Source organism: Lepeophtheirus salmonis, chromosome 12, assembly GCF_016086655.4.
Source record: "Lepeophtheirus salmonis chromosome 12, UVic_Lsal_1.4, whole genome shotgun sequence".
Classification (NCBI taxonomy): domain Eukaryota; kingdom Metazoa; phylum Arthropoda; class Copepoda; order Siphonostomatoida; family Caligidae; genus Lepeophtheirus; species Lepeophtheirus salmonis.
This window is the reverse complement of record NC_052142.2, coordinates 7,427,146-7,444,390: the sequence shown is the minus strand read 5'-3', so window position 1 is coordinate 7,444,390 and position 17,245 is coordinate 7,427,146. Positions and strand designations below refer to the sequence as shown.

Below are 17,245 nucleotides of genomic sequence, written 5' to 3'. Positions count from 1 at the left end.
TTTTTTAAATTTATATTTTAATTTTTACGGTGACCAAGATAAACTTTCCTAGCAGTATGTTGATGAACTTGTGTGATTTTGTCACCTTGTTTAAATGGATAATCACCAATTAAATGTTCTACCGCTGAGTTCAAAATCAGGTTATTACAAAAAGAGGTGACAATCTTTAACTATCAACATATGTGTCAATCGATTTTAACCACACCTCGAATGTCTCTGGGTCGTTTTGTTTTCAAAATTTAAACATCTGGAGACACTTCTGGAAGAACAACAAAATGAAAAACTTAGTTGATAGTAATAGATACAGGAGTATTGTCAGGATATGTACGTTTCATACTTCTTGCTAGCCATCTTCTGTATTGAGACGGTCACTTGGGACAATTAACACAACCATTCATAAAATGCCCAAAATTGTGTCACTTTACACACTGTTATTTCCTTCCAGGGAAATATAAAGGCCTTATTTGTTGATCAATAGGTAGATATGAAGGTATATTTTCTAATTTTCAAAAACTGTTACTCAAGCGTGAGGGGTTGAGGTACTTACTCTAGTTTGAATTTCGTCTGATCAGTTTTCTACAATTTTGGCATTATTTGCTTTAAGTATTTAATTCGTTCCTTTTTCAACTCTTCCAGTTGACTCGCAAGGCTACTTCTAACTTCGGGGACTTTTACTTTGAAAGAGATTGGCTCATTCATATCTCTCATTAGAGCTCTTGATTCTTCTTTTTTAGTAAAATTTTCTCCCTCTTGATCTGTAAATTCAATAATTCAGGTCAGGGCTGTTCAGTGGAATATTTTTTCTTTCATAACCCGTGTGGAAGTGAATAGAAGTCTATGCGGAAGGCGTAAAATAACTTAATCCAGATCTATTTGGCTTAGTTCTAAGACCTTCGTCCAAAGGAGGACTCCATTATCGAAATTCATGTCACACTGTGCGTGTTAACGTTCTAACTATCTAGTTTTATTAGTTTATTACATGTACTTTTCTCTTTACTTTTATTATATTCTGTTTAATAGTTCAGTTAACTTAGTGTTTCTTTTTGTGTACTAGTGTGCTCCGTGCATCCCTCAATTTAATCGAAACTTATCATATGATAAAGCGAAGGTCTTAATCATAACACCTTTGTAGTTATTTTGTCGCTGTAGGATTAAGGCTTTAAATATTTTAAGGAAGGATCTCTGTTAACGTAAGGTAACACAACATTCGAATATATTAATTGCCATTTAGAATATTAATCGTCATTAAATTTTTCGAGTACTATTTCGATTATACGCTATCGTTCGTCTGACGTCATCCTTCTTTCTTTTTCAAATTGTGCTGTCATCGTTGCTTGTTTATATTAATTTTGAATGGTTGTTTAAAAACTCTTCATTTCTTTTTCGAGATAATAAATTAAATTACGAAATGAACAATCGGATCCAACTATGGTTGTTAATCTACAACTTGACTCACACAATTTCAACGAAAATATGCCATTGTAAGTGATGATATAATTTTTCGGACCTTGAACCTTTGTTTATTGATTGGAACAAATGGTCGCATTTAAAAAATTTGGATTTAGCCATTCAAAAAGGCAACTATCATTTGGGGGTTGACATTTTAATTGATATAGATAATTATCTCCGTTTTGTTACTGGGAAGGTTATAAAACGTCCCGGTAGTATTGTTTTGCCTGCAGTTATAGATACAGTTTTCGGTTATATTCTATTGAGCCCTAACTCATATCAAATCCTTACTAAATTTAAACCTAAAGTTTTAGTTACAAATATTTCAAAGAAGAATGGGGTTGAAGATGAATTAAATAATATAGTAAATACATTTTGGTCTATGGAATCGATTGGCATTTTATATTATGAACGATACCTTACGAAGGAAGATCGTATTGCTCTTGAAAATTCAATAATACAATAATATATTAAAAAGGTAGATATGAGGCTGCATTGCCTTTTGAAAATAAGGTACCGACATTAAAATCAGACTATGAGGGTATTAAATCAAAATTGATTTCTCTTGAACCTAGACTTGCAAGGATACCTCAAGTCAAGGAGGAATATGCTAAGGATATGAGATCATACGACGAGTTAGGATTTGTCCGTTAGGCCACTCACGAAGAACTTCAAGAATTTCGTAAAGGTCCTCAGTATTTTATTCCTCATCATCCTGTGATCAGTGAGGACAAAACAACTTCGAAAGTTTGTCCTGTTTTCAATATTAGTTTTCCGAATAGTCGTGGAATATCTTTGAATGATTGTCTTTTAAACAGGTCGCGACTTCAACCCGATATTGGACAAATTTTACTTCTCTTTCGATCCAATAAAATTGGGATTATGACTGCCATAGAGAAAATGTTTAGTCAAACAAAGATTAACCCGAAAGATTATTGTTTTCAACAATATCTTTGGAGGGACAACAATCCTCGTATGGAGCCACAAGTCTTCATTATGACGTCCGTCATGTTTGGAGTGAAGTCTTCGCCATTTTTCGCAAATTTAGTATTAAGCATCATACTCAAACTGAGATAAATAGTAAATATCTTCTTGCATGTAAGTCTATGATTAGTAATTTAAATGCTGATTATGTTTGTGAGGGATTTGGTGACATAGAATTTGCTCAGAAATTGGTAGATGAGTTAAAAAATTACTTATTAAGAAGAGGCTGGAATATTAATAAGTTTATCTCTAATTCTTTCTGAACTGTTGGATTTTGTGTCTACTGAGGATCGATTAATTAAAAGCTTTGTTTAACTCAAAGAAACTTCGTTGGATTAAACTACTAAGGCACTGGTATTGGTTTGGATGTGATTAATTATTTTTTGCCGTATCAACAAAAGAGTAATTTTCTAGATCCACTTCCTATATAGACCTAAAGTACCATTCTCATTCAAGTGACTCAAGTTTACGATATTTTTGTATTTTATTCTCCCTTTATTAACTTGAGCCAAAAATTATTGTACAACCCTATTGAAGCATGAAAAAATTGTGGGATGAAGAGCTCGATAAGTACAGCGTCTCCAAATTCAGAATTGGGAAAAGGAGAAGGAATATATTTCGAAATTAAAGATGAATCGTAGTTTATGTCCGCTTTACGGATGACAATTTCGTCTAAACAAATTTCCTCATCTGTAAATCTCGTGTAGAGCCAAAGGCAAGAAAAACTTTTGCTCGATTGGAATTATTAGAAGAATTACTGGGAGCAAGACTTGTTTTGTATGTTCTTGACTCTTTTAAAGCTATTCATTTGCATATTCGCTCATTTTATTTCAATAAATATTCACTTCTTTACTCTTTGATTCATCATATTAAGCTCTCTAATTACAGTTATATTCTCAAAACTTTAAAAAATATTCTTATCAAGTTTTTTTTTTTTTTTTTACTTAAGAAATAGAGTATGTTGAATATATATACAATAAGAACTACTATTAAGCAGTATTTTTGAAATGGGAAAATGATATTGGTAATTATTTAAAGATTTTATCATTAATATCATAATCCTCACTCTTAATCTTAGGTTCAAAAATGACTCTATCAATTTCTTCTAAAAGTTTAAAGAAATGTGTTAATCTTCATCTTTTCTGTTGCACTTCATTTTCCTAAGTTCTGAAATTTTGTGCATAGTGTGGAAATCAAAAATAACGACGAAATCAATCTAATCTTCATAATACTATCGAATAAATTTAAAATAAACTATTTTGAAATTAACCACACCTCATGGATTCTAAAATAAGTACTATCAATTCTACTCTTAACATAATATTAAAAATTATAGGCTAAATAAATAAATTGCTTTCAAGATAAGAGAGTAAATTTTGAAGGACATTTTTATACACTAAAATTTTATTAAGAAAATGAATAGTTCCCAATAGGACATGAGTGGAGTTTACTTATATTAGTTTCTAAGGGAGGCTAAAGTGAGTAGCACTATATTTTAGAAAAATAATACAACTCCCAAATAATAATTATGATTATCCGACATATACTTATCAATTATTTTTTTTATGCTAATATTTGAAACATACATAATGGTATCCAGATCTATTTTTGTATCCTGAAATCTATTTTAAGTTATTTATTTAGTATTTACCTTATAATTGTTTTTGGTTGTGGCTAACTTCAAATTGGTTGATTTAAGTTTATTTGATCCTTTCTTTGAATATTATAATAATTTAAAAAAATAGTGATTTACACACTATGCACACAATTTTATAATTTAGGAAGATAAAGTCTTCAGGAGAAAGATGTCAAGGATTCCAATAACTCTTCAAATTTTTGATTAAAACTGGAAAATACCATTTTTGATTATTTTATTGAGAGTGAGATTATCATTTATTACATAGAAATTGTGAAAACTATGCTCAGTATATCCCATTAAAGTTAAATAAAAAAAATATTACTCGCCTTTATACTAGTTATAAAAGAGAAAAGCCAAAAAGGAATTTTTATAAGCCATGAATCCTAATTATTAAATGAGCAATTTTTATTGATGCTCAGGAGAAAACTCAATATACAAGGTACAAGAAATTGCGCGAGGATATCCGATCTGATAAAGTGTCTTGTCTTGTATCAAAGAAAAACTGATTTGAGAGGGTCCAGTTATTCAGATCACAGACATGGTTCCAATAAAATTCTGGCATGGCTCTGGTGATTTTAAAACCATAATTGAATCGAATAATATGTCTATTCGTCCTATAGTAAAGGCTCACATGCAGTGTTATGTTATATATCGGCAAGTTGGGGACGATATTCAAAATTTGAAATTTGATTTCAATATTTATGTGACAGTAATTACTTAGTCCTTTGAAGGAGGCAATTGCTTATAAAAATTGGATTGTATACAATCAAACTCACGCTAGTCTATAGGAAAGGTCATTAATATTTTAAAAAGAGATAAATATTAATCTTTAAAAAAAATTAATAATATTTGTACTATTATGGTATTAAATTTTTTTGTTTTTTATATCTTTCTTATCTATAACTAAATAATATTTTTGATTACATTTTTGAAATTAATTTCTTATTCGTAATAAATAAGTTAAATACTACTTAATCAAATATGGAATTCTAACGCTTTTTTTTCCCCCTTGTGTAATGGATCCTATAATATTTGAGACTGAACAAGAAAAATATAAGATTATTAAGATCAATAAGAAATTGACGTTGAAAGAACTAGAACTATCGCTATGATGTCATTAAAGTAATTAAAGGAACGGATTGTTAAAAAGTAAATTTTACTTTTCGATGGTTACGAAAATTCAGGATGATTAAATTTCAAGACGAGACTCATTGTCTTTTTTTCTCTATTGTGGAATCGAGGGTATTAGTTGTCATTAAAGACTATAATCTAACTTTATGAATGATGATAGGCTTAAATAACTTCAAAAAAGGATGAGGTTTAGTTCTTACTTCTATGCTAGAGTAACCAACAATCCTATGTTCTTCTTTTTTTTTTTTTTTTTGCAGAGATGTCAAACTTTTATTTCTGTCCAAGACATCCAGGGACCATTTTATAAAATAAAAATTAATTTATTACAAATTATTCTAAATTTATTATTTTCAAAATATTAACACAGACTCTCTGTCCTAACACCGACACTGTTGGATGAGGTGTACAATATTTTGAAAGTCAAATCATGGTCTGTCTATTCTATCTATGGTTCAATTTATCAGGATGCAACTAGTTTTAATGACGACGTTGAAGTGTATATGACAATAGAGCATTTAGTAATCCTCACTGTATTTGAGAAAATATCTACACTGTCTTGTTCCATGATTGAGATTTGAACTGTTTATATTCCTTAGCAGCAAAAATGATTTCTTGAGTATATGTGCAATAATTACTCAGCAAAAATGTATTATAAAAAAATACAACTTTAGTTGATTTAAATTTGTGAATATAAATCGAATCAAAATTTATTTCGGGAACTACAATGAACAAAAAAGTAAAAACATTATATTTTATGATATTATAAATAGATGCATTTGTTTATCAAATAAGTGTTGTCTTTGTAACTAATTATTCTAATAATGTATATGTATGATAAATCACATTCAAAGTAATTATAACCAAAAACCAAAAGTTAGAAACTTATTAATGGAAAACATATTATTTTTAAATTACTATCATAAAAAATAACGTAAACAGATATATTGAATAAAATAAAATTAAATCAATCATAGATTGTCCTACAAAATTCATTTTTTTGTGGTGGTAAAATCGACATACAGACTATTGAAGGGTTTGATGAAGTCCCAGATTGTGCTACTGATTGTTCTTGAGAAACTTTTTTAAACGGAGTACTTGAAAATGATAGATCATAGTTTTCAGAGACTGATCTTGGGACAATCATTGAATTCAATCCTCCTATGAGATTTGGATCAGAGGGACAAGTTCTAAAAGAATTCACAGAAATATTTTCATCGTCCATTTTAGTGCTGTTTGATAGTGGAACCGGTACAGAAATCAATGAAGATGATTTTGTTCGTGATTCATCAATTACACTATCACAAATTGCCCCTCTATGATCTGGTAATAATCCTAAATGGGGAGTTCTAGGCTTTGGCAAATCTTCTGTATCGTGAACCATTCTCCTCCACACAAATCCTTTTATATATTTATTTTAAAATATTAAAAATGATAGATGATATTTATAAAATAATTTACCTTGCTTAGTTTTTTTTCTTCTGGAAGAATTATTTCCACCTACAGATAAATTCTTTTTCTTCTCGAATCCTGAGGAATTCGATATTCTTGAACTACGCCTTTTGCTAGAATACCTTGCGTCATAGTCATTATCTTCTGATAGATTAACACTTTCATAAGATGTTCTTCGAACTGGTACTTCATAATCATTAGAATCAATTCCTAGTAACTCAGCTCTTTAAGTAAAAAAAAATAATATCATTTTTGTTAAAAAAATACATATATTGTAATTTATTTAAAAAGTTGATAAAAAAATTTCAGATGTGGTCACTGAAGTTATAAATAGGGTACATCCTACAACCAACAAGGGTAGGTAACAATTTTATAACTGTGACCATACTAAAAATGGATTCTTTAAGATTGAGTTTATAAAAATATAATTTAATATGATAAACTTGTCAGTTCAATCATTGAAAAAAAAACATCGAGATAAATTTATAGCAGCATACGCAATACAAAAATTAAAAGAAAAAATAAGGACTTAAAAATTTATTGTCTATCAAAAATATATCTCTTTAGCGCAGTGGTTCTTAACCTTATTGGAGGTACTGAACTCTGTCAGCTTCATCAGTGCATTCACCGAACCCCTTAGTCATTGTAAAAATTAAATAAGATTTCTTCAGGACATAGATATATATTTTTTTAGTTCACAAAATGAACCATGCATCAGTTGTAACCAAAAACCACTGTGTTCAAAGAACAAAACCAACAAAACTAGAATTTAATACGAAAACATAACTTCATGATTATTTGCTTCAAATCAATGTGTTTTTCGATGTTGCCTTTCAGACACAAGTTCAGAAATGTGTGGCTTTGCCTTGGCAAGTTACACTCTCATATCGTCTTTGCAACATAATTTATTCCTTTTGTTTGGTTTTTATGTTGACCATCCTCAAAAATGCTTTCCCATAAGATATGTTCTTACAAATGGTATGAGTATCTCAAGGGCGTTCATTGCAATAAGAAGGTATGGTATGATTTGGTGATACCAAAACCTTAATATTGTTCTTGTTCTGAAGAGTTGCTCTTAAAGATGGCTCTGCTGAAGTTAAATGATTTCAACGTTCTCTTCTTCCATTGCAACACTAAACGTGAAATGCTGTCTCACCCATACTGGATATGACCCTGTGGTGGGGAAGAATCCCTCGAGATACTTAACAAGCTCTTTTAAGTGCATGACAATTGCTTGCTTCAGCTTTCCCAGCTTTCCGGGTACATAATTGTCTACAATTCCAGCTGTATCTTCAATCTGACTAACACAGACCTCCAGCAGGGGAAAGTTAGAAAAGTTATCATTTCCTGTTAGTGATTTCCATGAAGATGGTTTTTTTTTTTTAAATGACTCCAGGTTTTTTCTGCTACGATAATGTTGACTCCACCACCCTGCATCTATCGATTGAGATTATTGAGAGGATCGAAAATATCTGCTATGTAAGCTAAAGTAAGAAGGAACTGAGAATTTTTAAAGTAATCTGCGTAACAATTTCTGTAATCTCGCAAAAAGAGGATAATTTCACATGCATAGCAAAAAGACGATTCAGCAATTTTCCCATCGATAACCGAACGTTAGAATGATACAGAAGTACCTCAAATTCTAGGTTCATTTCCTTACACAACTCTTTGAAGATGCAGAGATTCATAACATCATTTCGCATGTAACTAACAAATTAAAAAAAAAAATTTTATATGTATGCCACTTTTGGAGGTCAAATTTTTGTTGCAAACGAATGCCTGTGCAAAACACTGTGCGTAAGAATCATATGTGGTGCATCAGATTTTACCTGTGCTCCAAAACCAGAATATCGTCCAAGCATGGCAAGAGCTTTATTCGAAAAAACTACTGAAACCATATTCCATGAACTATTGTTGTTTTTTAAGAAGTCATCCAGTAGTTTATTCACATCGATTGCCTTGGTTATTGTTATAAGAGGCTAACAAGATAAAAAGCTTCCTTTTATTACGTCTTTTTTCATATAGCAAACATATACAACAAGCTGGCTTAGATTGAAAATGTGAGTAGTCTCATCGATTTGGAAGCTGAAATCAGATCTGCAAATACTTAAGCCAAGATGTGATTGGTCATGTTATCTATTCTGCTGCTAATAGTGTCATTTGAAAGAGGAATGTGTGATAACTTATCTTCAGCAGCTTTTTCCAGCATGATATTCGCCATCTTCAACACAGCTAGTTTTATAAGTGTTTAAACAATGTTGATTTGTTTGCCCTGCTTAGCGGTGAGGTATGCAACTTGTCACGATGCTGGGAAGATTGTGAGGATTGTCGATGAGTACAAAGTCAAGAACATGTGGAATAAGCTTTTCATCAAATCTGGTTCTCTTCACCTTGAATTCAGCAAGTGCTGTATTCTTGTATTTCCCATCCCCATGCAGCTTTAGAAAGGGTTCCTTCAGTTTTGCTGGTGCTAGACTTGAATTTCTCAACTTGACAGTGCAAATCATACATTGAGTTTGCAGAATCGCATCACGTTGCTCTTTACACGGTAATTGATATTGTACGTATTTATCCAACGACTTTCTTTTTGCTTGACATATCTAGTAAGACAGGATTGAAAGATTAAAAGAAAATAACAAATGACATGCAATCACTACAGCCACAAGTTGAATCGCAGTTTTGTAATGCTGATGCGGTACACTCTCAATGAAATCAAATCGACAGTGGCGTCTGTGGATTGAGGGACCTTGACGAACCCTGAGAGTGTCTCACTGAACCCCTGGGTTTCGATCGAACCCAAGTTAAGCACCACTACTTTATAGTTTACCTTTATACTGTATCTGACGAACAATATCTGAACAAGATATAATAAAAATTGCCACGAAACCTGCTACATTCAAATTACTTTTGAGGGGGTGAAGGAAGAAGAAATAAATTGATCTAGTACTTTTTTTTTTAAATAGTTCATGTGATAATCTTTAGTCAGAATAGTGATCTATGCATCAAATTAACTAAGTCTATGACAATATGGATGGTCTGGATGTATCCTTGTTGCAGAACATGTGGATATTTGGATCTGAGTCCACTCATAGTTCCATTGAATTCATATCTGTTTATAACATAGGAAATAAAGGAAAATATGAAATCTGACATTAGAATTTTTTTTGTGCCTTACTTGTTTGATAGCATCTCATTTCATGGAATTATCGTTCATTGCGCAGATGTCTTTTAGCATCCAAGTGGGTTATTTCATCATCCATTGGTTCAAATACATATCCCTTGCTCTAGATCTTATATGGAATAATTGTATACTTCTATAAGAACTTAAGATATGTTTAATAAAAATGAATAATACGTGAATGAAATGTACAGTGAAGAAAAGATAGACTTATTATCCTACAAAAATCTTCTATATTTCGTCTCCTAATAATCTTAGAACACTTTTTTATTGATTTTAATACTTATGTGTCACTAATAAACACGAATAACAAACAACTCATATCTATGACACTGAATCCATTTGTGAAGCTGTATTATTTCTGTAATTGTAGACATTTCATTTTCGTTTCCGATTCCTTATTATTTGTGAGTTTTTCATTGGAAAAAAGTAGAAGACAAGCTGAGCCATAAAAGCTGCAAACCAGATTCAACTATCCATTACATACAGATATGCATAAATAGTTCATGGGAATTCTTACATTATACATTTGTTAATAAATCTTATTATATAGTAAAACTTAAGTTGACTTACATTGGAAAATATGAATTTCTTTTAATATATTTCAAAATTTACTAAGTCAGAATTAATTTAAGGGGTAATGTTGAGGTAACTTATTAGATAAACATTCTTAGATTTTGGGTCGTTTTTTTATTTTATATGTTAGAGAACTAAAGCGTGGACTCAATGTTTTTACCAAATAACAAATGAATTTTTTAATTCCAAAAGAGTCCATTTATATTACTAACTCATTCGCTTCAAGGGGTTACTCTCTGATTAGAAGACTAAGTGATTTTTTTATAAAAACAATTATTCACTCGAGTGGTGGCAAATCTTTCTTGGCGCCTTTGTAAGGAAGAAAGAAAGAGTTACTGGAAAAATATGAGCAATGTTATCGTAAAAGAATTAATATAAAGAGACAGTAAGTTATGTTTGAACATACACAATATTAATACGATATCGGGAGAAGACTTGCTCTCTCGATGACTTCCTTTAATCAACTAAGAAGGCTTCATATTTATATTCATCTAAATAAGTACACGCTCGATAAATGTGTTGATCCGCCTTAGGTATAGCAAAGAACAATAAAACAATAAAGAAGATAAGCAGTGATGTAAATCGTTCGTACTTTTTACCTGGCCTGATAGTTGGTATTGGTAATCTGAAAAAGGAATTTCCTTTTCCTTTGCAGTTGTCATTGTTATTCAATTGATGAGTAGTGATCTTCCATTACTAGATAAATTCAACTATGTTCAAAACATGGTTGAACATAAGTTTGTACTCATAAAAGACAGAGAGTAACCTTGAAGATTTGTTGTAGAGATATAATTGTAAGTCCTTATAAGACTCAAAGTAAAATTGAGGATCGACATTGGTGTATTTCTGCGAAATTGATTCATTCAATTCCTTCTCACCCTTATTTTTGGTCACAACTGATTGTAGCTGATCTAACAAAACGTCATGAACGCTAACCTACTTTCCTCCTAAAAAAATTTCAAGTTGTCATAGTTACTAAATTGATTGTTTTCAACATGCCCAAATATACACAATTTTCATGTCTAAATATTATCTTTGTGAAGATATTGTATCTCCACACAAATATTATTAAATTTTTACCGTATTAGCTTTTTATAGTGTATTATCAATTGTTTATGGGGAAAAAAGAATGAAAATTGTAACAAAATTGTTTTAAGTAACTTTAAGTCCTACATTTTCGCCCCTGGTAATTTTGCCCCTATGAGATTTTGCCACATGACATATTAACCACCTTGTTTTCTTTTTTATATTATCTGTTCGAAATTTACTATTGTACAATAATCATGTAATTATATAGTTAGAAAAATAAAATAAAAGGAAAATGATAATGAAATAATTCATAATAAAAAGGAATAGTCAATTAGTTCCAATATTATCTGGAGGAGTATAAACTACCAATTTTGTAACTTGATATGGTGAAAAACATCCTTTTTGATGAGAAATCCCAAAAAATGATGGATTGACTGAAGATATATAACTCAAAATCAAAAAGAAAATAGCTGACTTTAACATTAATTAAAAATGGTTGATAATGATAAGTTAGTCATATTTATATATTTCTAGATCCAACTACCCGCTCGTACTCTTCAAAAGTTAAATCCCTTGATGATTTATACAATTTTATAGAAATACCTAATCAACTAATACGTTTTCAAAACGAAAGAAAGCATAGTTTATTGAAAATTTTTGTTTGTAACAAGAATTAAATAAAATAAATATCTTATCTGTAAATAATCAAACTATCTATACATGGATAGTAGATAAATTAAGAAAGCAAAATAATGTAAAATAAGAAATAGTAATTTAAGTATTGTGAGATAAAAGCTCGTACTCCACAACGAAAGAGTCCTTGACATTATATTTAACCAGACAAATTCTGCGTATCGATTTTTTCATCATAATTAACAGGTAGAGTACTAGAAACTTTCATGTTTGATAAGAGCTTTCAAAAACTGCCCCTCAGCCCCCTTTGCCACTGCCACAAATAAGGTCTCCCAAGTGTTGTTTTGCTTTATCAGCCCTTTGAATCATATTTCAAATAGTAAAGAAAATTACATAAACTTTTATTTCTTTACTTTCTTCTAAGGACTATTGGAATAGAATGCTAAAATCTCCATTTTAGCGTTCAATATATATATATATATATATATGTTCCGTCCATTGAACGCCGTTCAGTTGTATAGAAGGTAGCCATTATGAACTGGACATTCTCAAGACAGTCACGGGCTTAGACATGAAGATGAGAGTTCTTCAAAAACCCATACTCATATTAGCCAACGTAGAGAGTAAGGAAGACGGACTTACAACAGGATGCGCCAAATAGAGAATGTAGAGAACGCATGTGTTAATTTCAATCAGTTAAGAACGAAATAATGAGATGGATTAATGGAACGCAACAAGCTCTGTGTGGAGTATTAACACAAAAATTATTATCGAGCAGGGCAAGAAACTACTTCATTGGGTTGCAGCACCTCTAGTATCCCCATTTCTTAATCCTGTTGTGGATGAAGGAGTAGCCTCTATATACAGGTTACCAGTTAAACTAAGAAAAGTAAAAGGGGGATTGGAATTATGAATTAACATTTTTTTATATTTAGAAACATGGATCAAGAGATCCAGAATGGTAAACAAGCTCATCAAAATAAATTGCGAGGACACAATTTTAAAAAGGGTGAACGTCTTTATTATCATCATACCCATGTACACTCACACGTACACCTACATGTCAATATTAATAATAAACTACATTCTCTTTTTTTTTTATAAGAAGAAAAAACAGCTAAGTAAAACTGGATATTTGCAACTATATAAGATCCAACTTTTATTATTTTTGTTTGTATTAGTAAAATATACTTCGTGTCACTTAGAAAGAATAAACTTATTTAAAAACTTATGAAATTCAGCATCATCTTATTTCCAAGTCAAATACCTAATTGATTAAGTCCATGTAAGCCCGGATTTTAAACTATCATTCCATGCATTGTAGCAAGATATTATGCTTTGTAAATATAGTTTCAAGATTATTAAATTGTGATCGATCTGAGACGTATATATCTTTTTGAAAATGCATTTCTTTTAAAAAAGAGTCCATTTAATAAATATTTTTTTAGTGACTTTAAATTTTTTTTCTTTTTGCCCAACAACGACACAAATTTAAGTAGTAAAGTCACAGTAATTGTAAAATAAAACAGCAAATATAGAAATTATAATTGTATGATATTATTTTTTTAGAGTTTGAACCAACTAAATGAGGCTCTCTTATGGTGGTAGTCCAAAAGGCTGAAGGGGTAAAACTCTGTGTCGACTATCAAGATTAAATATATCTTAGTTCCTAAAATTCATATATCCTCCTGTCAGACTCTATTTTGTGCTTCCATAACATTAAATTAAATCATAATAGTAGAAAAATTAGAAAATTCATCACACCATTTGGGAGATATATATTGAATCGTCTTCCTTTTAGTATCTTCAGGGGTACAGATGTATTCCTGCCCTGTGAGATGTTAGATTTTGTTAAGAGTATACAGGTTCATATAGATGACATTATGATAACACGTGGGACATAAGAAAAACATGACAAGCCTTTGGGGAAGGTCATTAATATTATGAGACAAAATAATATCAAGGTAAACAAGGCAAAATGATTCTTAACAGTACAAGAGATAAGAAATGTGTACTCCCTGATACAAGAAGGATTGAAGATCTAAAAAAAGTAGTACCGGGAAATGTCAATGAAGTAAGGTCCTATTTGGGGATGATAAACAAATTGGCACGAATCATTTAACACATCACGTCAAAACGAATTGGTTAAAGGAATCACTTAGGAATAATTATGATTTTTAAATGGGGGAGAAGTACAACGAAGTATTTTGATGAAATTCTAAAAAATATTCAATATCAAAAACCTTAAAAGATACCATGAATGAAAGATTAATGTTAATGCTTCGTCAAATCGTCTGGGTGCCGTTTTATCTCAAAGAAAAAAAATGAACATGGAGATGTATAACATACGCTAGTAAAACTTTAACTAAATCTGAGATTAATTAAGCCACTATCGAAAAAAAGAAACTATGACAGTTTTTTAGGCTTGCAATGACTTCGCTGAATATATATTGGGAAAGAGATTTTAAATAAAACTTGACCGTAAACAAATAAAAAAATAACATATTCTTTGGTAGACATGTCATTGAGACTATAGTGATTTGAAAAGGTATGACGTTTCCATCAATTATATTCTAGGAAACAACAAACACAAAGAAAATTTCCTTAGTCGGAGCATATCTGAAAAAAAAAATCAACGATACATAAATGAAAAATCGATCAAGGGACGAAAAATTAATTCAAAAACCAAAATTATTATAAGGGATGCTTGAGTTAATCGATTAAGACAGATGAAGGATGTATTCTCGCCTTTTTATTTATTTTTAGTAATAATGACGTAGGGCTCAGTTTGTAACAGTAATCTATAGCTGTACCTTTAATCAAAAGATTCAAACTTGTATATATGAACGCTTGGGCTCTTTTGATGTTTCATATCTTTTTCAATTCGCATTTGAGGAGGGAAAGATATATCCGTTGTGTGATATGGATTTATATACAAGGAATGATCTTATACTTTCTGAAGTTATCAATTACGTTTACGAAGGTTGACCAAAGTTCATAACGAGTGTAGAAAATTTGGTAGGTCCATACTTTAGCTAAAAGGAGGATATATATATATATATATCTTAGATGGCATCGTTTTGTAAAAAAAAGAATAGTAATCACTATAAAATTGAGATGTGAAATTATCTATAAACTACACGTCAGACATTTAGGAACTGTTAAGGTGAAATGAGGACAAAGTCTATTGTATTTTGGTCAGGAGTTGAAAACCAAATTGAACAACTTATAGAATCATGCTTAAAATGTGAAGAATACAGGATAAAGAATAAAATGCCTCTAATTAGGAGTAAGTTGCCTGAACGATCATGGACGAGAGTTGCAACCGATCTATTAACGTTGTATCAAAAGTACTATTCAATAGTAGTCCACAACTATAGAAGATTGATTGGGATTGTGGACATATTAAAAATCTTGTTCAGAAGGCACGGGAAAATAGAAATACATTACTTGCTTGTAGAACTACACCATTGCAAAATAGACAGACCACAGTAAAGCTGCTGTATAATAGTGAAGTGCCAAAATTGATTCTACATCTTAGGAAATACATAAATGACTAGTATACTCGGAAATGAGAGGAATATAATATATTTTACTCCGAGAAACAACGTTTATATATTTGATTTGATGAATTCTTTTTTATTATTATTATTATGTATTTCATATATCTTAAACTAAATGACATAAAATCAATTTATAAAATATAATTTATGATCATTATTATTGAAAGTCATTAAAATATCTTTTTAGAAGCACTAATTTACATACATTTATATATTTCTATGAAATTTGACTTCCCTCTGAATCCTTTTAATCCAAAAGAAGTTCAAGGACTTCCATAGTCTTTTAATATGAGGGAAGCCAAGGCCCCAACCCCAAATAGAAGCTTCTACTATGGTTTGTGTAATATATAGTTTTGAGTTACTCATACTTGAGCATCTCTTATCTCAATTATTTATTGATTTATTTGACTAAAAAAGGGTGTATATCTTAGTAAATGGAAAATTCTAGGGGGTACGTATATTAATATATCATGCCTTCAACCTTTTGTTACGAATTAAAGAGATGTTATTAAAAATTCGAACACTTTTTTTTGTAGTGATTCAATAATTTTTATCTCATTTATTCTCGTAGTTTCCAAAAATCTGCAGAAACCCCAATGCCAAGTAGAACAACTGAGCGAGTGATCTCTAATATGTCTAAAGAACCTCTCAACTCACAATGACAATTTGCAAAAAAAAAAAAAAATTAAATTTATTATATATGATTATAGATCATGAAAATTATTAATGGTCTCGAACGAGGCTTTCATGGACAGTAACATTTCCTCCTCGTATCCTGCCAGAAACAACGTAAGGTTATTATCATACAGTAGCGACTTTTAACAGGTAGTTTTTCATTGCCAGAGCTCCATTTGTTTCTACTTGACTTGATGTTTTTTAACATTTCCGACGATGACATATTTCCAGATTCTAACTTTAATTTATTTTCACTTATAGTTTAAGATACTTCGTTGTGAGTCCAGGAGAGACACATTTAGTCTCTGTAACGAGCTTCTTAGTTTACATGGATTCCTGAAAGCAGAAATTGATGTGCAATGATCAGAGATGAATGAAGACAGAATGTTGAATTCTTCCAAAAAGTTAGACAAACAAAGTGTAGCAAGAATAAAGCAAAGTTGGTCATAAATCTCTATAACTAACTTTTTTTCCCTGCTAAATGTAATTTTAGGGAGAGTTTTGTTCGATATCAGACGTAAATTACAAAAGTGTTTTTTTTCCCCTGATGACTTCAATCAATTTTGTTCCTTTGATTTTATTATTCGACCCTCTGTATCCATTTGCATCTTTCTCTGGTATGTACGTAATATTCAGATCTCCAGTGATAATACATTTGCCAACATGAGTCGGGAAGTTATTTTCTTAACATAAGTTTATCCTTAGTTTGCCTCAGAGGTTGCCTAATGACATCTTTTATCAAGGAAAGTTGGTATCCACCCCTTGTACCCCCTTGTGTAGGCGTCCTTTATGGGCATGGAGAATGTATCCTTGGGTACACCCTAGAGTCAGGAGTTAAGTCTATATTTTGTCCTGGGTGTAATGAGTTTGATATTTCAGAGGGTTTTCGAAGTTATTTTCAGAAGAAAGATTTGGAGGAGGAGTTTTTGTCAGAGACGA

General features: G+C 30.8%; 1 protein-coding gene across 13 annotated transcripts in view; it reads right to left on the bottom strand.

Moving 5' to 3' along the window:
• Positions 1-5,874: 5,874 nt before the first annotated feature.
• LOC121126656 (bestrophin-2a) overlaps positions 5,875-17,245 on the bottom strand; it is a 99,583-nt gene continuing 88,212 nt past the window's right edge. For 8 of the 13 annotated variants that reach the window (XR_011782765.1, XM_040721959.2, XM_040721960.2 and 5 more), the window contains 2 exons: positions 6,662-6,876; positions 5,875-6,601 (listed from right to left, as the gene is read on the bottom strand). Coding sequence is in view for 8 of the 13 variants with exons in the window: in XM_040721959.2 (XP_040577893.1) it covers positions 6,168-6,601; positions 6,662-6,876 (649 nt within the window). In the remaining 5 variants the exon portion in view is untranslated. The other 5 variants (XR_005867047.2, XR_011782767.1, XR_011782766.1 and 2 more) reach the window with 5 other exon arrangements.